Below are 21165 nucleotides of genomic sequence, written 5' to 3'. Positions count from 1 at the left end.
ATCCTTTTATGTATCCTTTAATATTTGTGGTTTTTTTGTTATTCTGTTATGTTTTTTTTGTTTAGAAGGGTATGTTGTGTATATTTGCAGGAATATTGGACTGAAGGTGTGGTTTGGTTGAAGTGTAAAACACGCGGGTTGTATTTGATCCATTGGTGACCCGGTTGACTAGTCTAGGGTATATATTTCTCTATGTGTGTGTGTAACATTTAGAACACACAAATCAAATTTACTTCTTCGTCTTCTTCGTTTCTTTTCTCTCTAGGGTTTGTTCTTAGAATCTATTGATTCTTTCTAATCTCGTGTAACAGAGTGTAGATTAGGTGAGAGGTTTGTAGTGAGGATTCTTTGTAGAGAGAAGAGAGAATATTGTAGTGAGGTTTTATATGTAAGTTTGATGAAAACCTTCTGGTTCTTAATAAAAAGAACTGATGATGTTGTGATTTTCTGTGTCTTGATTTCTTTTGAATAAATTGGTTTTAAATCTTGTTTTTCCATGAGAAAACCGAACATTTTGATGTTGATACTCATTTTAAAAGAGAAAGAGTTTCAAAAGGGATTGTTCAAGTTTTTAAAGTTCATTCATACCATAATATTGCAAATATTTTTACTAAGGCTTCGTGGTCTGTGCAACATCAACCTTTATGTAAACGTATGGGTCTTCTTGATTCATTTCAAGAAAAATGTTAAAGTTTCCAATGATCAGTGGGGGGTGTTGAGATAATGACCTGAATCAATAAGCTCAAACTTATCATGTGATGAATTTTAATATGTATCCTTTCTTTGTAATTATTTCTTATATTGAGCGATCATATTGTTGTTATTGGAAGTTTGTTTCTTATTGAATTGTTGCAGGAGGATTGATTGTGTTACTTTAGAGATTTAGCTGGATGGGGGCTCATTATTGAGGAAAGTTGTATACATGACGCATGGGTCTTACTCGTTTGTTCCTTAGGTGGTTTTTATCAAACCGGGTTAGAAGCGGATTTCGTACCAGTTGTATTTATTGTATGTTTTGTGTGTATTCTTAGATAACACGATCATTGTTACACACACACACTTCATATTTCTCTCCAAGTCTTAGTCTAGGGTTTGCTTTGTATTAGGATTTGTTCATAGTTCTTATTTATTCATGTGTTCATCTGTAGATTAGGTGTGAGTAGAATAGGTGAGAATTGTAGTGAGTATTATTGTACTAAGTGCGAAAGAGATTGTAGTGAAGTTTTTGGTGTAATTTTTGTTTAAACCAACTCGGTCTTAAAACTCAATAAAAGAGTTGTTGATATTGTATAGAATGGTATTCATTGTTGTGTTATATTTTTTAAGGTGTCGTATTTTTCAAATGTATAAAATATAATGCATTTATTAGACCAAAAGGGGTAAATATCACACTTGGAGTCTTTGCCAACCAGCCACAAGACAAAAAAAGTGAGATCGAGAAAATAAAAGTCACAATATTCACAAAAGTAACTATGATTTAATCACGCAAGGATGAGATTTTTCATATATCTAAAATAACATGTGGAAATACAAGCAATTAAAGCTCACATGTATACTATTAATTCACTACTGTAATTGATTATTAGTCACTTTTACCAATACAGAATCTACAAATTCTGAATTATTAGAGGCTTTGTTTAATAATAAAAAAATAGATGGAATTTCCGACAACAAAAACGAAAATTAAGGGGTCAAAGTTGTCATATTTCAAATTCTGAATTATTCGAGTTCTATACTCATATATAACAAATTTCCAAATCAATCTTTTCAACACCCTCAATCCTCAAAAATGGCCGAGAAAGAAGGAGAAAAACAAGTCGATGAAGGGAAAATCCCTCTTCTCACCCCCTACAAAATGTGTAACTTTGAGCTTTCTCACAGGTAGTTATATATAATACATCTTTCCTCTTCTCCCATTTGTCTTTCTTTTCGGGTAGCGTCTACTTTTTAATAGTTCAAGAACTGCTAATCATTTATAATGAATTGCTCATGAACTGTTTGATATAATGTCAAAGAGTGCATCTATTTGATTTATGTTATTTCGGAAATTCTTTCACCAAATTTAATAGTTAATTGTAGTCTATAGACCTGTTTCATGCTTTCTAGCTAGTGGCATTTAACACACTAGTTCATTATCCTGTTTGGTTAAGTTTATTTATGATTTATTTTCTGAGTTTATTTTTTGTAAGCTCATTTTTTCTAACTTATTTTTCAAAAATAAGCCGAACTTATGAAAAATAAGTCAGAAAAAATGAGTTTATAAAAAACAAGGTCGGAAAATAAAACATAAATAAGCTTAGTCAAACACCCTGTACATACTCAAATCATCTCTTAAAGATAATTAAAAAAAAAAATCACTCTATTGGGTTTCTGGAACAAAGGTAAACTAAAGACTAGGAATTTTACCTAGAAAATATCCCTATTTTAATAAACAAAACCCAAAAATGCTTCTTGTTTCTTTGACACATATCATTGTCTATTGATTTTCCTTATTTTTTTTAATAAATTCAAATTTTGAAAATAGAAAATCATATTCTAATAACATTTTCGAAATATATCATAATGTATTATGCTTATTTTATTTAACAAAATAATTTTGAATTACTTACAACCGACAATACGCTTGATTTTTTTTTTAAATATAAAACCTACATCAGAAGATAGTTTTAAATTTATTTAAAAATAATAAATGTTTAAATATAATAACAAATTTAAAACCTACATCGAAATGCCAAATTCACAAACCTACAAATTTAGTTCGTTGAAATGAAATGCGAATAAAGTTTGTTTATCGATTAGTCATTAATTGTAAAAAAATAACTATAAATCAAGAATCAAATTTATTTTTATTTTCATGCACAAAGCAAGAGTAACTGCTATTGAGCTCAATGCGGTTTTAACATTTATGTATGTTATCATATATTTAAGATAAAATTGCAAAAATGGTCCCTGTAGTATGTCAAAACTAGCATGTTTAGGCCAAAACGGTTTTGGCTAGCATCAATGGTCCAAAAGTTTCATTTTCTTGCAAGTTTGGTCCAATTTGGCTTGATTTTTTTTGGAAAGACAATTTTGCCCTTATTATTTAATTTTTCATTTTTGTTTTATTACCAACAATTAAAAATAATTAAAAATAAAACAAAATTAAATTAAATACCTCTCTCTCTCTCTCTCTCTCTCTCTTTCTCTCGTTTCTTTCTTACTACTGTCCAAAGAAGAAGAACGAGTGGTTGTCACCGGCCTAGGCCACCCCTCCGCCTCCCTCCGGTCAGGTAGCACCACCCCAAACACCCAATTTGATTGTTGCTACCGTCCCTTTGAACCTAGACAGATGCCAACGAGAGAAAGGAGATTGAGATATGAAGTTTGGGTTTCTTGACGATTAGGGTTTCTTGGTGGCTAGGGTTTTCAGATGGAGGGTTTCGCGACTGGAAATCGAGGGGAAGACACCTCGAATCAATTTTCCTCGGCTGTTAAGACTCCGACGAGGTGGTTGTCATCGATCAAGGGGGTCATCGATCTAGGTTACATCTCCACACCACCGTCGGATCCTCTAACTACAGACTGAACATATCTGAAGGCGACGAGCATGGTGATGGGGTGTAGTAGTGACGAGAAGAACAAGAGAGAGGGACATGATTGGCATTTGATTCAAACAACGATTCAGAGAAGAACATGAGAGAGGGACATGATTGGCATTTGATCCAATAATTGGAAAGGGCGCAAAAATTTCTAGGTTGTAAATCGTAACCCCTTTCATCAGTAAATCGTAATCTATTTAACCTGTACTGATTTAGGGTATACGGTGTCTGCGATTCAGGGAGGGGGATAAAAGGGGTGCAGTTTACCTTCATCTTTATGTTTATTGAGTTGTTTGTGTGCTTATGGGTTTGAGTTGGGCAATTCATAGAAGAAATTGATTTCGATGGTGGTGATGGCAGTTCATCAGAAATCGATTTCTTAGTTCGTGAATATGATGTTCTTGTTCTTGAACTCAGGAAAAACCGAGTGTTCTTGAGATTCATATGCATATATGAGTGTGTATGTGTTTAGTCTATTCGACTTCATACAATGAATTGAACAAAATTGATAAAAGTTAGGGTTCTATATTTTACAAATCCACTGCCAGATCTGTATTAATTTTGTTTGTAGAGAGAGAGAGAGAGAGAGAGAAAGAGAGAAAGAGAGAGAGATAGAGAGAGAGAGAGAAAGAGAGAAAGAGAGAGAGAGAGAGAGAGAGAGAGAGAGATAAAGAGAGAGAGAGAGAGAGAGAGGAAGAGAGAGAGAGAGGGAGAGAGGGAGAGAGAGAGAGTATTTTATTTTTGTTTTATTTTTAATTGATTTTTAATTACTGATAATAAAATAAAATGGAAAATTAAAATATAGGGGCAAATCCGTCATTATAAAAAAGTTCATAGGAAATTGGACCAAACTCGCAACAAAACGAAACTATCACTATATCCTTGCAAGCCAAACCCATTTTGGACCAAAGGTGCTAGTTTTGGCATACCACAGGGACCATTCTTGCAATTTTGTCTATATTTAAATACTTATAATGTTTTATAAAATATTTTGTAAGAATTATCAATTCAAAGTTAGAGGACATAGTTATTTTTATAACATATATTTATCAACATTTTAATTATATATGCGTAACCCACGGACATTCGCCTAATAAGAAATAATAAAAGAGTAAACTGCAAAAGAATATTTTTCTTTGAGGTTTTGTTGATTACTATCATAATTAGTTCTACTTTAAATTGTCACATTGTGAACAAAAAATTGCATTTTTTGTTCAATTGAATTCATTAAGTTGAAAATGACCTGATTCATGTGTCTTGTGTTATGTAATTATACAGAGTTGTTTTGGCACCTTTAACAAGGCTGAGATCCTATGGGAATGTCCCTCAGCAACATGCAATCTTATATTATTCACAAAGAACAACAAAAGGAGGCCTTCTTATTTCAGAAGCCACTGACGTTTCCGACACTGCCCAAGGGTATGATATAATTGGATTGATGTTTCAAAGTAGAATGAATGTCTTGATAGGAAGTAGTTTTGTTGATAAACACATTTGTTTATGTTATTAAGGTATCCAGAAACACCGGGTATATGGACAAAAGAACAAGTAGAGGCATGGAAACCAATTGTGGATGCTGTTCATGCAAAAGGCGGAATCTTTTTCTGTCAAATTTGGCATGTTGGAAGGGTTTCAAATACCGGTATACTATTTGTCCTTTAATTTATGATTAGGTTAAATGAAAAAAATAACAACGTAATTTAACTGATTGGGTTATATCTGCTATAATAAATGAAGATTAATTTTGTCAAATGTCAATCTCTCATAAGTTTTGACACTTAAAATCTTGTGATATTTTTAAAATAAAATAATATCCATATGTCAATTTCTAAATTTTTTTAATTTTTTAAATTAAAACCACACAATACTTATATATATATATATATATATATATATATATATATATATATATATATGTAACGTATTAAATATAATAAGATAAAATTGCAAGAATGGTCCTTGTGTTATGTCCAAAATTGCTACTTTGGGCCAAACAGGTTTTGACTAGCACTAATAGTCCAAAACTTTTCATTTTACTGTGGTTTTGGTCCAAAACAGTTTAAAAATCTAAAAATGACGGATTTGCCCTTTTCCATTTGTTTTTTGATTTTCTTTTTGTTATTTAATTATTTTCTAACTAAAAAATAAATAAATAAAATAAAGTATCTCTCTCTCTCTCTATCTCTTTCTCTCTCTCTCTCTCTCTCTCTCTCTCACACACACACACACACCATTTGGGTTTATCTATCCAAGAACATCTTCATAAACTAAAGAAGACTCAAGAACATCTTCATGAACTCAAGAACATCTTCTACACTACCCCTATTCCACCACCATCTGCTACCACAATAGCCTGCCGCCACCGTCGTACGTCAGCTGCATCTCCACCTAAATTTTTTTCTACCACTTCATATCCATCTAAAAATCATCCTAGAAACAAAAACCATACAAAAAAAACAAAACAAATACACTCATAAAACCATACACAAACACACTCATAACCCTACACCACCCAAGACCTCCCTTATTCTTCCATTATCAACATCTCTAACAACTGTAGAGAGAGAGAGAGAAAATAAGGGTTTACCATTGATTCAGAAAGGAGAAAAATGAGAGCTATCATCAAGTACATAAGAAGGAAAATGAGTGTACGAATTTGGGTGACTGTGTTTGTCAAACGAATTCTGAGAATCGAAGGGGGAAGGGTCCGATTTCTAATTTTATACGACTATTCCTCTTTCACCTGATCTATTCAGATTCTTCATAAGTTCCTGTTACAGATAGATGATTCGAGGAGCTTCACAAATTAGGGTTTCAGCCACCACCCTTCTAGTTTCTAGGGTTTTAGACGTCGTTTAGGGTTTCAGAAGAAAATCTCACGACGAGCAGATCTGGGTAACACCTTACATCGATGCTGGAACTCAATCTTTGTGACCGCTTCTTTTGTTTCCCTTTCCCAATCTATTGATACCCTTTGTTTCCTTCTTCTTCGAGCTTCAAATCCATTCTCAATGCTCGATTTTTCCGGCGACATTGTGTAGATTACCACCGGTGGTGGTTGACATATTGGCGAGGGAGTGAGGGGGTGCAAAAGTCACCAATATTTGTGTATAATGGATGTGGAACGATGATACCCCACAAATCGAAGACTGTGGAGAGAGAGAGAGAGAGAGAGAGAGAGAGAGAGAGAGAGAGAGAGAGAGAGAAAGAAAGAAAGGTATTTCTTTTTTGCTTTTCTTTTTTTTTTCCGTTAAAAAAATGAAAAAAAAGAAAATACAAAGGGTAAAATCGTCATTTTATAAAAAATACACCAAAATGGACCAAATTGGCAACAAAATGAAAACCTTTGGACCATGAGTGCTAGTCCAAACCTGTTTGGCCAAAAGTGTCAATTTCAACCTAACCACAGGGACCATTTTTGCAATTTTGTCATATAATAAATGTGATAATAAATTGCAATTAATATGTTTTTCATTCTTTATTTCAAAATTTTATTTTAAAAAATATTTATTGTTTACACTTTGGTATATAATCTTTTTTAATCAACCCGTGTATTACACGGGTTTTACACCTAGTTATATAATATAACTGCAATGGTTATTATTGTCGTCTTTTAATTCTATTTTAAATTCTTGATCTATTGAACAGGTTTTCAGCCAAATGGACAAGCCCCAATATCATCCACAGACAAACAACTATTTCCTCAACTACGAAGCAATGGCATTGAAGCTGCACAATGTACACCTCCAAGGAAGCTAACTACAGAGGAGATTCCGCTTGTTGTTAATGATTTCAGAATTGCTGCAAGAAATGCAATGGAAGCTGGTAAAATGATTACCTTTATATATTAAAAATAAGTACAAAGCAAATTTGACCGTGATAATTTAATTTGATAGATGTTTCATAGTATAATATCAAAAAAAAGACAATGCTATAATTGTGAAGATTTTTGAAAGTAGAGTAGCTTAATAAGAAATTTTTGAAGGTACAATGTTGTGACTTGTGACCAAAGACAAATTAAAGTAGGATGTTTTAATAGAAAAATAAGGGTTAGGGTTACATGCACGGACTAGCAATGTACTATTATTGATTTGTTTAATATAACATCATTCTGACATTTCTTCCTATTGTAGCATTTTACTTTAAAAAATTTGCTTACTTATACGGTTATACCACAGGTATTACTATCCGAAACAATATTCACTGCTATAATTTAATAGAGTTTTCAAGGGCCTAAATAAAAATAAATTGAAGTACATTGACGTACTATAATATACAAATAAATGAAAGTACGTTGTTTATCTTGCATTTAACCATAAAAATAAAATCATATCCTCAAAATTTTAAACTTTTAATAGTTTGAAATACCCTTTGATTTCTTTTAGATAAATGTTCGATTAATGTATAAAACACCCTTTGTTTTTGTTTTTGTTTTTATTTTTTCATAATCTAAATTCTAAAAAGTTTTGTAGACGAAAGGGTTACAGTCACAATTGATTAAGGGAGTACATTGTAGCTTTCAATGAAATTAAATTGTTATTATAAAAAAGGTTTAAATGCTTATTTATGCAATGACTCGCTTTTTTCCAATTTACACAACAAAGTAGGTTTATTAGATAAAATGTGCACTGTGCAACCACGTTTCATTCTAGAAACAAAATATGCAACATCTTACGTATAACCTGTTTAATCTATTAAACTACAATGTTGCATAACTTGGTGAAAAAAAGTATTGAAACATAGTAAAAATGGTGAAACATTGTTGAAAAATGGTAAAACCCTATCAAAATCCGAACTCATAACTTCCTTTTTTATAAAACACAGGTTTTGATGGAATTGAGATCCACGGCGCTCATGGTTACCTGATCGAGCAATTCATGAAAGACCAAGTAAACGACAGGACTGACCAATACGGCGGATCTTTACAAAACCGCTGCCGATTCGCTCTAGAAATCGTCGAGGCGATCGTCAACGAGATCGGACCGGACCGAGTCGGCATCCGACTCACCCCGTTCACAGATTACATGGATGCCGGCGATTCAAATCCAGAAGCTTTAGGGCTTTACATGGCGGAATCTCTGAATAAATATCGGATTCTTTATTGCCATATGGTGGAACCAAGGTGGAAAGTGGAAGGCGAAAACGTAGAAACACCGCATAGTCTTGCCCCGATGAGGAAAGCGTTCAACGGGACGTTTATTTCGGCCGGCGGGTTTGAGATGGAAGACGGGAATACGGCGGTGGCGGAGAATCGGACGGATCTTGTTGCTTATGGTCGTTTGTTTTTGGCGAATCCGGATTTGCCGAAACGGTTTGAGCTTAAGGCTCCACTTAATAAGTACAATCGGGAGACATTTTATACGTCTGATCCTGTTATTGGCTATACTGATTATCCGTTTCTCGAGACTAAGGTTTAAGTCTGTTAGATTTGATGGATGAGATTTCAGATTTGCGCGGAAACCGCATGATTTGTTATGAATTTGCTAGTTTATCATACGTATAAACTATTATCATCCCAACCAACTTAGGTGTTTTGGTTTAAAAGAGCCTTGTATTTGCTTTCTAAGAGAACTAATTCATATGTTTAGTGTTTAAAATGTCCCTATGAGAAAAATGAATGTGTCACCTGGTGAACCCCTTCCTAGTCAAATAGGTTTAAAATTAATAATACGTCATCTCATCATTTAAAAAGAAGACACGTCCCTCCATCAATTAAGATCTCTCTCTCTCTCTCTCTCTCTCTCTCTCTCTCTCTCTCTCTCTCTCTCTCTCTCTCTCTCTCTCTCCATGTTGTCGGAAAACCCTAATCCTCCGTTTCCATCCACTGGTGACTGCATGTATCACTCCCTTTACCCTCTTTTCTAACATCACTACCAATCCACCATAATTTGCCACCAAAATCGTCCACCAGTTTTAAGAAAAATGATTCCATATCATGTTTAGGATGTTGGTTCATGCCCTACAAAACACACACAATCACACACACTTAGACTCATGTAATGTAGATTTTGATTTTTACAACCTGAACACTCTTCATTGATCTCACAATTTACATTAAATAAGCAACAAACAAACTTGATCCTAAAGAAAAGTAACCTAACCTACTGCTACCTGAACTTCCTAAAATCCAGGAAGAACAAGCCCATGACTTGTGACCTGGTAAACTCTAATAAAACTTGTAAAATAAAAGAATAAATGAGTGAGTTACAATATGTTAAGGGCATCCACAATGTATTAAACTTGTTAGAGTTTAATGGATAAACTTGTTAGAGTTTAATAGATTGATATATCATCATTTTACTTGCTATATAACTCTATATTAATTTTTCTAGAATGCATAGAACTTGATAGAGTTCAATGGAATATATATATATTTAATAGTTACAAGGTTTCCTTTTTCCCATTGAAGAGTTCAATGGCCATTGAAGTCCATATCCATTGAATGTCAACATAGCATCCCACAATGTTAGAGTTTAATCAACTGAATGTCAATTACATGTCACCGCATTCAACTCTTCCACTGAACTATGCATTGTGGATGCTCTAAACAATTGTAAACATGTGAACTGATCCCCAACTTTGACCCATGACCCGGGTGATCCGCGAACAAACCGATTAACCCAACATAGAATTTTAAGGTATCGAACCAGTTAAATTTGTTATACATGTGTAAAGTTCTTCGAGGGTGTATGGAAGATTAGCTCAATCGACTCGGTTCCTCATCTTGATTCTAAACCTGATGATAAAGTTGATGACGATGTGGTGATACGAGAAATCGAAATTGAAATTGGCTATAGCATTATGCAGACCAGTGGAGTCAGTTGAGAACCTGCATTGACAAAGATGAATACACTGCCACCATCCCTACTAGCAAAGGGTGAGCCACTGTTGTCGCCGCCTCCGCCAAATGAATTACTGAAACTTAACACCTCTCATGTCGGAGAGATCTCCGCCACCTCCCACTCCCCTAAGTAAATTAGAAACAAAATGTTAAAGTTTGGTTCGTTTTGGGTTGGTAGGACGGATCTGAATCTGTATTTAAATGAATTTATGGGCATTCACGCTATGAAGGTCTTCGTCGGGCAGTACTCCGGTCACATTTTTTTCTTTTTGCCTTGTAATGAAAAATCCTATGGCGGCTCTGGATTTGCGTCTCTGCTAAATATGAAAAAACTCTACAAACCTAATCGGTGCATCTGGTGGTATTGCCTAACCAATGGAGAAGTAGGTGGCTCCTTCCGGTCAAATCTCTCAAATCTATAGTTGTTGGGTGCTTCAACAGTTAATCTATGGCTAACAACATCGGTTGGGTCCTTGGTGGCCATGGTTAAAAGTTTCAGGCAAAAGAAAAATATAACCATGGCTACGAGAGAGAGAGAGAGAGAGAGAGAGAGAGAGAGAGGTTTGTTACAGTGATACTCTAAGGCTGAAGGGTATGGGTGCGGTTCCAGACCGCACTTTGTGCCACATAGACCAGGAACACCGCCCCCAGACCGCGGTCTGGTGCGGTCTTGGCCGCATTGCGGTCCTTAAGTGCCGCACTTTCTGATTGGTTGAGGGGAAAAAGGGAGCATCGTCGTTGTTGTTCTTGTTTTTTTTTTTGCTTTTTCTTTCTTTTATATATATATATATATATATATATATATATATATATATATATATATATATATATATATATATATATATATATATATATATATATATATATATAACATCATTTTTTTTTCGCAATACAATCTCTTGTCTTTCTCAAAAAACCTTTTTAAAAAAATCATGTGTGGTTTTTTAAGTTTCTAAGATTATTTAAATGTCATGTGTGTGGTTTTCGTGTTTTATTTATTTATTTATTTATTTATTTTTGGTAATGCAACGTATTGTTTTTTTTTAGTTTTCAAGTAATGAAAAATTATGTTTTTTTTATTAAAATGGAAGTTTTATTAAATTAAAATAGTTAAAAAAAATAGAAGTTTTATTAAATTAAAATAGTTAAAAAAACACACAAAAAAAAAAAAAAAAAAAAAGTGTGGCACCACTCCCTTGGTGTGGCAAGAAACCACACTTGAGTGGTAAAAAATGACGTGACGCTTATGTGGCCGGGGAGGGAGTGCAGTTTCGGTGGCACCACACCCTCCAACCTAATGAGATTGTTGGTGAGAAAGTCTTTGAGACTTAGTTGGAAATACTTCTCTCGTATTTGGCATTAGAAACCGATTATACTGGGTGAGTTACTCAAATTAACAGATTCATGCCCCTAAAATGCAATATATATATATATATATATATATATATATATATATATATATATATATATATATATATATATATATATTCAGGTTCATTTGATATCATTCTAATTTTGTGAGACCGTGAGATCAAATCTAAAAATAATTTTAAAATGCAAAATAAATGGAAAAATCCAAAAATTCTTTTTTTAAATATTATTTTGGGAACTTGAATTAACTAAAAAAAATAAAATAAAATAAAATCCCGTTTTTTTTAAAAAATACGTGAAATATTCTAAATAGAATATTACACTGACATATTCTAAAAAATAATTTTAAAATGCAAAATAAATGGAAAAATCTAAAAATTCTTTTTTTAAATATTATTTTTGGAACTTGAATTAACTAAAAAAAAAATAAAAAAAATCTATTTATTTTGAAAAATACGTAAAATATTTTAAATAGAATATTACACTGTACATATTCTAAAAATAATTTTAAAATGCAAAATAAATGAAAAAATCAAAAAATTCTTTTTTTAAATATTATTTTCGGAACTTGAATTAACTAAAAAAAATTTTAAAAAAATAATAAAAAAATAAAAAAAATAAAAAAATGCGTCTCACGGTCTCACAAAATTAGGCCGTCTCACGTGAACCTAATATATATATATATATATATATATATATATATATATATATATATATATATATATATATATATATATATATATATATATATATATATATATATATATATATATATATATATATTATATATATGAAAAAGTGAATATATGTTAGAACCCACCTAAGTTTAGATATAAAAACATACAAACTACGTCGTTTGTTAAGTGTTTTTCAAAAAACAATTGCTATGTACGTGATTTGCTAAAAGAAACGAATCCTCCAAAAAGAATTACATATTTACCTGGATCAATTTTTTTCAAAAGACTTTCTTTTGATTATTCATTCTTTGTGTGTAGTTTTGTGAAATTCTCCAAGTTCGATTGCTACGTGAATTCCTTGGTTTCTCAGGTACGTGATTTTTTTTTTCAAAATCTTTTGTTACATGAAATTCACATAAGCTCAATTACAGTATTTAGGGATTCACTTTGGAGTTTGCGGCGGAAGAAAATACACATGTAGGTGAATGAAAGATAATTAAATAATTACATTAAATTGAAAAGTGATAGATTTATTCTAGAACTAGTTTATAACTCCTAGTTTATAACTCCTCTGAATCACGGTTATAAAATTAATTAAACTTTTATAATAAAAACTTAAAATTATTAATCAATTATTTTAAATAAATTATTAATTAAGAGATGTTTTTATTAGTTGTATGAAATTATAATCGTTGATTCAAATAAATATGTAAAATTAATTTTTAATATATATTAGATATTTTTTATTTGTGAATTAATGAAAACAGTAATATAAATTTAATATTGAATTTTAAATTTTAAATAGAGAATAAATACATTGACAAATAGCATCACATTAATGATGATGTCTAGTAAATTTAAAATAGAGAATTAATAGATTGACAAGTATCAACACATTAATTAAAAGGTGTAATATGATGACGCATGGCAAAACAACTACTCTTTTATTAGTATAGAGATTTCCAATAAGTAATAAGTAATAAGTAATAATTAATAATTGACACTCTCAATTTAATATTTTTCATTCATACAATAAAGACTTGAATACCTAATTAACCTTGCAATTACACTTGCATGTTTATATCATTCAATGCATTTTAAGTTACCATTCAATTCTAGTTTTTATATTGAAGTTTTCCTGTTTTATTTTTTAATTATTGCTGATTATTTTAATTTACCATTCAATTCTAGTTTTTATATTGAAGGTTTCCTTCTCTTTTTTGCCATTACTATTGTCTTATTAGTATCAATTGTTTATCATTGTCTCTATTTGTGCAGTACATAATGAATGAAACTGAAGTTGATGTTCACCCTATCGCAACACATACAATCGAATATGTTGACGTAGATGGTTTGTCAATAGCACCATATGAATCTGAAAAAATAAATCGGGTCGATGTGATCATTGATTTTGACAAAGATGAAGTTAATGATGAAAACATTTTGGAAAGGTTTTCGATACAACCAACGATGCGTACGCTTTCTATAATGATTATGCATTTACACATGGATTTGGTATGCATATTCATACTACATACAAAAATAAGGAAACAAATGAACCTTGTCGAAAGATACTTGTATGCGACAAAGAAGGTTTTAAACGGGAGGACGGTAATACTTCAAGTGGAAATGAGAAAACATGTCGTAGAGAAGTTAGAGTCGGATGCAAGGCAATGCTTCGAATTTCAAAAAAGAAGGATGGGAAATGGTTTGTGGACTTGTTTGACGACACACACAATCTTGAATTGAGCATCACGCCAACGAAGGTGATGAAACATCGGTCTCATACGAAGTTCCACCGTACAGTGGAATGTAAATCTCTCATGGTGCAACTTAATCAATCAGGGTTGAAACCTTCTCAAATTAAAAAGGCCATTAATGCAATAAAAACCTCAAATGAAGTTGATGTAACTTCAAAACAATGCGTTGATGTATTATCTGAGCAACGACAACACAACAAAGGAAGGGAGTTTTATGGACTAATAAAACATCTACAAGACAAAGCATTGGTGGATAATGATCAATATTATGTTGTGGATTTGTGCAGTGACGGGCGTCCTAAAAATATTGTTTGGGCTGATGGAAGATCAAGAGACAATTTTACTAAATTTGGAGATGTTGTCGTGTTTGATGTCACTTATATGACAAATAAATTCAAGATGCATTTTGCTCCATTTACTAGGGTGAACCATCATGGACAGTCTATACTTTTTGGTGGAGCGTTGCTAGAAAATGAAAATGAAGAAACTTTTGTATGGTTGTTTGAGCATTTACTAAAATGTATGTTTAGCAAGTATCCGAAGGCTATTATTACTATCAAGACAAATCTATGGGTAATGCAATAAAAAATGTTTCCAAACGCTCGACATCGCTTTTGTGCATGACATATAAAAAAGCATGAATTGGAGCACCTCCGACCATACGTTTCCAGTTATAGTGATTTTCAAGAATTATATAAAGAATGGGTAATGAGTGACACAATTGAAGAATTTGAAACGAGGTGGGAAGTTATAAGTGATAAGTATAAACTCAAAAACAATTGTTGGATAACTGGTATGTATAACCAACGAATACATTGGGCTAAAGCTTTTTTAAAGGATATTTTCTTGGCCGGTATGACAACAAGTGTACGAAGTGAGAGTATTAATTCATTTTTTGATGATTTTGTTAACTCGAGTACGATGTTGAATGATTTTTTAGTACAATATGACAAAGCGGTTTCGCCACGAAGGGCCGCCGAAGAAGATGAAGATTTCAAAACTATGAACTCGAGGTCGGTTCTTTCCTCAATACATCCAATTGAAGCAAAAGCAGGTGAGTGTTATACTCGAAAGGTTTTTGAGATTTTCAAAAAAGAATGGATAGAAGCTAATAGCAATTTAACGCATGAGACTCTAAGCAAAAGTACAGAAGAAATCAAGTATCGAGTTGGGCAACTGGACGTTGACAAAAAATATTGGCAGATTGTTAGCTTTTGTTTGTTAAACAAGATGCATGTCACATGTTCTTATGCTAAGTATGAGACATGTGGGATTTTATGCAAACATAGCCTATATGTGATGAAGAAGAGGCATGTTCACACATTTCCGAGTCACTACATTTTACCTCGGTGGCCCCTTAATGCTAGATATAAGGTGGGTAAACGTAGCATCGGACTCGAAGAAATAGATAACGAAAACGGAGTTAGTGCTTACATGTTATGGTGTGTTCGTTCAAATTTTAATAAAGTAATTGAACAAGCAAAAGACTCCCCTTCAGAAATAGAAAACATAAATAACATATTGATAAAGCTCTTACAAGAACAAGCAATTCGGAAAAAACCAATACCAGTTGAGAACGTATCTCAAGGTTCTTGTGTGAGAATTTCACAAGTTGATATGATGCCTCAGTTATTTGTCTGAGATCCCCTTGGTCCAACTAACACAAAAGGGCGTCCTAAAATTGCTAGTAGAATCAAGTCTTCTTTAGAAGTGCCAAAAAAACGAACATGCTATTACTGTCAAAGATCGGGTCATTATGCTACTAGTTGTTCTAAAAGAAAGGTACTTATAGTATTAACTTACTTTTTCATGATTTTAGAGTTCTTATATTTATATAATAATTTATTTATATTTTCATGTAACAGGTAGATGAATCGTTGCAAGAAAAATAATTGATGAGATACGTAGTTGATGTGAGAAAGTGAAAAATCTAGATGGTTCATGACATTTTGTTTTAGTTAATTGTTTTGGTTGATTATTCTTTTATCTTATTTTGGTTAATTGTTTTTTTTTCAGTTTTGGACATATATATATATATATATATATATATATATATATATATATATATATATATATATATATATATATATATTTATTTATTAAGGATATTACCCATTTCTTGAAAATGGTATACATTTTATAACACCGTGTACAATTTATTAAGCTTACAATGTATACGCCTTACAATGTATACGCATACACGCATGTATCATTGTAACGTATGGTCGAGCTTCTCGTGGAAAACCCTAATACCCTCTAGACACTATTAGCCATCGTTTCTTCCAAAAGCTTCTTCCAAATCTATTCCGTCTACCTCCTCACTTTCTTCTATCTATGATAGGCTTCCATTACTACCACCCTCCTATATTTGTCGCTATCGCTACCCTGACGACATTGTCGTTACCTTCAGTCATCGTCTGCAGCCCCACTTCTACCTAGAAACTGTAACTCTATCTCGCTGCCACCATCGGACACTATTAGCTGCAAGCCCTAACCCTAGAGTGTCCCCTCCCTCACTAATTCTATGGCTTTCTCCGTGTTCATCTTCACCTTACTTCTCAAAGTCTCCACCGCCCTTTCCAGTCAGAACACAACCCATCTATTCTCTGTCGTCTTCATTTTTGGCGACTCCACTGCAGATTCCGGCAACAACAATTACTTAAATACGCCATTGAAAACCGACCATCCCCCATACGGGGAAGACTTTCCTGGAAAAATCCCCACCGGATGATTTTCAAACGAAAAACTGGTGTCGGACTTTTGAGCATCTCTGTTGCGAATAAAGCAAATCGTTCCTCCGTTCCTACAGCTTAATATCTCTAATTTTGATATCCGCACCGGAGTGAACTTCGCTTACACTGGATCCGGCTACGATGACATGACGTCTCAGATTTCACAGGTGATTCCTATGACGAAGCAGTTGTATTACTTTAAGGAGTATATAAAGAGATTGAAGAAAGTTGTGGGGATCAAAGTTGGGGGGGGGGGGGGGGGGGGGTTGGTGTCAATTAGTGCTGGAACAAATGATTTCCCGATTAGCTACTACGATCTTCCTTCTAGAAGAGATGATTTCTCCATGGAAGATTACCAGGATTATATATTGAAGAAGCTTCAGAATATCATCAATGTAACTCTCTCTCTCTCTCTCTCTCTCTCTCTCTCTATATATATATATATATATATATATATATATATATATATATATATGTCTTTATTTAAACAGTTTGTTTGATTTTGTGGTGGTGGTTGATAGGAGTTGTACAAGCTCGGATGTCGAACAATGGTGGTTTCAGGGCTACCTCCGATGGGGTGTTTACCAATTCAAATGTTATCCAGATTCTCGAGAACATATTTGATGCATCAGAACACCAATGCTCGAGTCTACAATCAGAAGCTCATGAATCTGCTGCCGCATATTCAATCTTCTTTGAAAGGAAGCCAGATTATGTACACAGATATCTACACTCCGATGATGGAGATGATCCGAAATCCACGAAAACATGGTAAATTTGTGGCATTAATTTTAATTCCCATTAATTTTAATTCATATGTGTTTATTGCATTCTTGTTCGTTTGCTAATTTTATATACACACCTCACCACACCACACCACATACCTCCTACTTTTGTTTTTTGAGTGGCTTATAGGTCGAGTTGGTGTGTGAATTTAAGTGGTTTAGTTATACCTGTTGATTGCAGATCCATACTTGAACAGATGTTGGTACAATGTCTCCCTTTGAACACAGGGAGGCTTTTGTTCTTGACGTTGGTGGAGAGGTGCTACTTGCTCTCACTAGCTTTAAAAATATTGATTATGATGATGATATTAATCTCTTTCCATATGATATTTTGATAGGTCGACCTAGATTTAGGTAACTATGAACGCTTCTTAGACGTGAGGCTTACTAGAGATAACAACATAACCACTGGAAAGATCTATCAGGTACCATTACCATTTACCAAAATTTGTGTTGTATTATTTCTACACTCTGTAGTAGTGATTAGTGCCAGATTCTTTCAGTAATTTGTTCTCATTTTGCCAGTCTGTTCTTCCACTAGGATAGAAAAATAAACTTACCTTCAGTTAGACATTGAATTTAGATACACACAACTTCCTAAATTCTTAAAATTTAAAAATAATTACACTAAGTCAGTTAAGTAAACAACAAACAACACCTTAACACATTAAGGGCATTCTTGAATTTTGAAAAAAAAAATCTTTCACTTTAATATGTTATGTTCCATTGTTCAAATCATATATACTAAGCAATTTGAAGTTGTTATATATCCATCCCAGTGTTCTTAGTTTTCTTTTTGGGTTGGTTTTATTTGTTTACAATTAAGGGGTCAGATTCAGATGCGGAATTGGATTTTGATTCCGATTCCGATGATCATGATCCTCAGACATAATCTACAACTATAGATGCAGCAAATAAGAGAATACAACAAGAGGGGCAAGATGAACTACAACTTAACATCAAAGAAATACCTGATGAGTTTCGATTGCCAACACAAGAGGTTTACTTCTTTTTTCTTATCATTTGTGGTTAAATGACATGTTATGTTGCATTTACTTTTTAAGGTAATGCTAATCTACTAATCTTTGATATATTTTGTATGATAAATTCTATGTATTTTTCACCAAATTCCAATTGTTTCTATAATGTTACATTTTGTTCAGATGTTTCCACCCGTTGAACATTGAACTTATGGAACTAATTGAAGCTTTTGAAAAGCCTAGGCCTATCACCCTACTGAACGAACACTAACTGATACACAAAGAGGTGAATTTGAAGACATGCTTCGTGCCCTAACATTAGAAAGAATTCAATAAAAAGAAGCAACGGGTTTTGCATTATATAATGTTGACGCTGTTGGAGAGGTAAATAAGGGTAAAATCAGATAGTCACTTAACCAGTTTCTTAGAGCTAGGGGTAAATTGGTAATTTTACATTGATGTTAGTAATTATTTTCATAGTTTATCGCCCTATATTGAATGTTTTTTCCAAGAAAATTTGCACAAACTTTCCATTAATAAGTGATGTATGGATAAAATGATATATACCTGGGGAAGTTTGTATGAACATTTTGCCTAGTGTTGTTGAATAAGAAATACCTTTACCTTTTTGTATGACATTAACACATTTTATATTTTCAGAAAATGTTTGCAGTGAAGGCTCAAGAAGCGTTAAAAAAACTTATCATAGTTTAGAAGTTGGTTGAATTCCATGGAAGGTGCAGACTTGTGCTGCTTTAATATGTGGTGCAGAAGAGTTTTTCCCATAATTATGAAGGTTTTGCTAGTTTATGAACAATAATAATAATATTTTTTTTACATATTTCTCTTTTGTCTCTTAATTTTGTTTTATTTTGGTTATTAGAAAAATATTTTTATTAAGGCTAAATGCAAGAAATGGCAAATTACTTTCAATGCTTTCTTAATTATAGCATCTACAACAGATTTACGATGTAAAAGATATTATTTTCATATTTCCCACTTAGTTCTTTTTTTTTTCTTCAGAAAATGGTATGTGTATTAGAAGTTAGCAATGTACTTTTTAATCATTTTGGGAAATAGCAACATATTTTTATAGATAATTCAAAGTAGGATGTCCTAATGTGACCATTGCAAAGGTACAATGCTATGTTTATTTTCAAAAAAGTTATTAAAAAGGAAAGTGTGTAAAATTTTCCGAGGACAGAAAATCACGTAAATTTATTCATGGACTAAAAATCACAAGACAATGGGATTCAGTAATAATCAATAAATTATATTGCTATTTAGGGGTAAATAGATCTAAATACAATGCTATTGAGAGTAAAACCAAAAAAAATATGTTAACAAAAATCATCCATGTTCAATTTTATGAAAGAAAGATTCTATGGTTTAAACCTGACCCGAAACAAATCTTTTGGTAAAACTATGAGTTATCTTTGTTAAATGTGTTTCTTAACTAATTCAACAAATCTTAATAATAACAATTCAAATTACCAAGTTAATAAACAAATTTTAAATATTTATGAAATATTCATCAAATCTAAAATACAAACTTAATCAAACTAGAATAATATGTAGAAGAAAATTTTGATTAACATCCATGACAAAAAAAAAAACCAATTATAATCGAACCAAAAAATTGAACGAACTTTCTTTAACCAAACTGAAAAAAGTCCAAAAAACCAATTCAATTAGACTGAAAATCATTACGTTTTTTTTATTCGAAATGTGATTTTTTTATAAAATGGGAGACCATAAGATCGGGCACACTACCTCCTAATAAATCCTTTAAAGTACCTTGTAAACCCAAATTCATAACTCTTAAACACTAAACAACAAGCTTACCCTAAACTATAAATGCTAAACCTAAAACATACTTGAATTTAAAAAAATATTTAAATTGATTAGCATAATTTTTACCACAACATATTTTATTTTTTGTAACCCAAACCAAAAACACACTTTAATTTTTTATTCCGAAAAGATACTTATGTCAATTAAGTCTCGATCAACATGTTTCATTTTGGTTCAGTATACATTAAAGAAATCGTTAAATTAACATTAATGTTTGTTCCTATTGTTCCAAAATCGCTAATTGAAAATATTGTTTGTTGATACTTCCCATTACGTTAAGTCTTATTTTTAATATGACATGCTTCTTAAAACAAAATAATCGTTTAATTGAAAGTAATTATTGTCCACCGAATGGAAACTAATTGCCGAATCATACATGTTTTCGAATAGGATAATTTCCGAAATAAACTATTTGTACCCGTCGCTTGGCGCGGGTAAACGGTTAGTGTGTGTGTGTGTGTGTGTGTGTGTGTGTGTGTGTGTGTGTGTGTGTGTATATATATATATATATATATATATATATATATATATATATATATATATATATATATATATATATATATATATATATATATATAAAAGGG

At 32.3% G+C, this 21165-nt stretch overlaps 1 protein-coding gene and 1 pseudogene across 1 annotated transcript; both read left to right on the top strand.

Annotated features, from left to right (window-relative positions):
• Positions 1–1767: 1767 nt before the first annotated feature.
• LOC145042355 (putative 12-oxophytodienoate reductase 11) lies at positions 1768–9134 on the top strand. Its single transcript, XM_078990750.1, has 5 exons — positions 1768–1881; positions 4860–5000; positions 5093–5223; positions 7230–7406; positions 8406–9134. The coding sequence occupies exons 1-5, from the start codon at positions 1790–1792 to the stop codon at positions 8996–8998; spliced, it is 1134 nt and encodes a 377-aa protein (XP_078846876.1). The 5' UTR covers positions 1768–1789; the 3' UTR covers positions 8999–9134.
• Positions 9135–16754: 7620 nt separating this feature from the next.
• On the top strand, positions 16755–18639 carry LOC145039885 (GDSL esterase/lipase At2g31540-like; annotated as a pseudogene).
• Positions 18640–21165: the final 2526 nt, after the last annotated feature.

Source organism: Lactuca saligna, chromosome 4 (assembly GCF_052625555.1).
Source record: "Lactuca saligna cultivar CGN05327 chromosome 4, ASM5262555v1, whole genome shotgun sequence".
Classification (NCBI taxonomy): Eukaryota; Viridiplantae; Streptophyta; class Magnoliopsida; order Asterales; family Asteraceae; genus Lactuca; species Lactuca saligna.
Note: the sequence above shows the minus strand (reverse complement) of the source record. Positions and strands in the feature narration are given on the sequence as shown.

Excerpts from the sequence above, each read along its gene's own strand:
- LOC145042355 (XM_078990750.1), top strand. The coding sequence starts at position 1,790 with ATGGCCGAGAAAGAAGGAGAAAAACAAGTCGATGAAGGGAAAATCCCT. Across the intron at positions 5,224-7,229 it reads TGGAAGGGTTTCAAATACCG|GTTTTCAGCCAAATGGACAA; the intron begins GTATACTATTTG and ends TCTATTGAACAG. Across the intron at positions 7,407-8,405 it reads AAGAAATGCAATGGAAGCTG|GTTTTGATGGAATTGAGATC; the intron begins GTAAAATGATTA and ends TATAAAACACAG.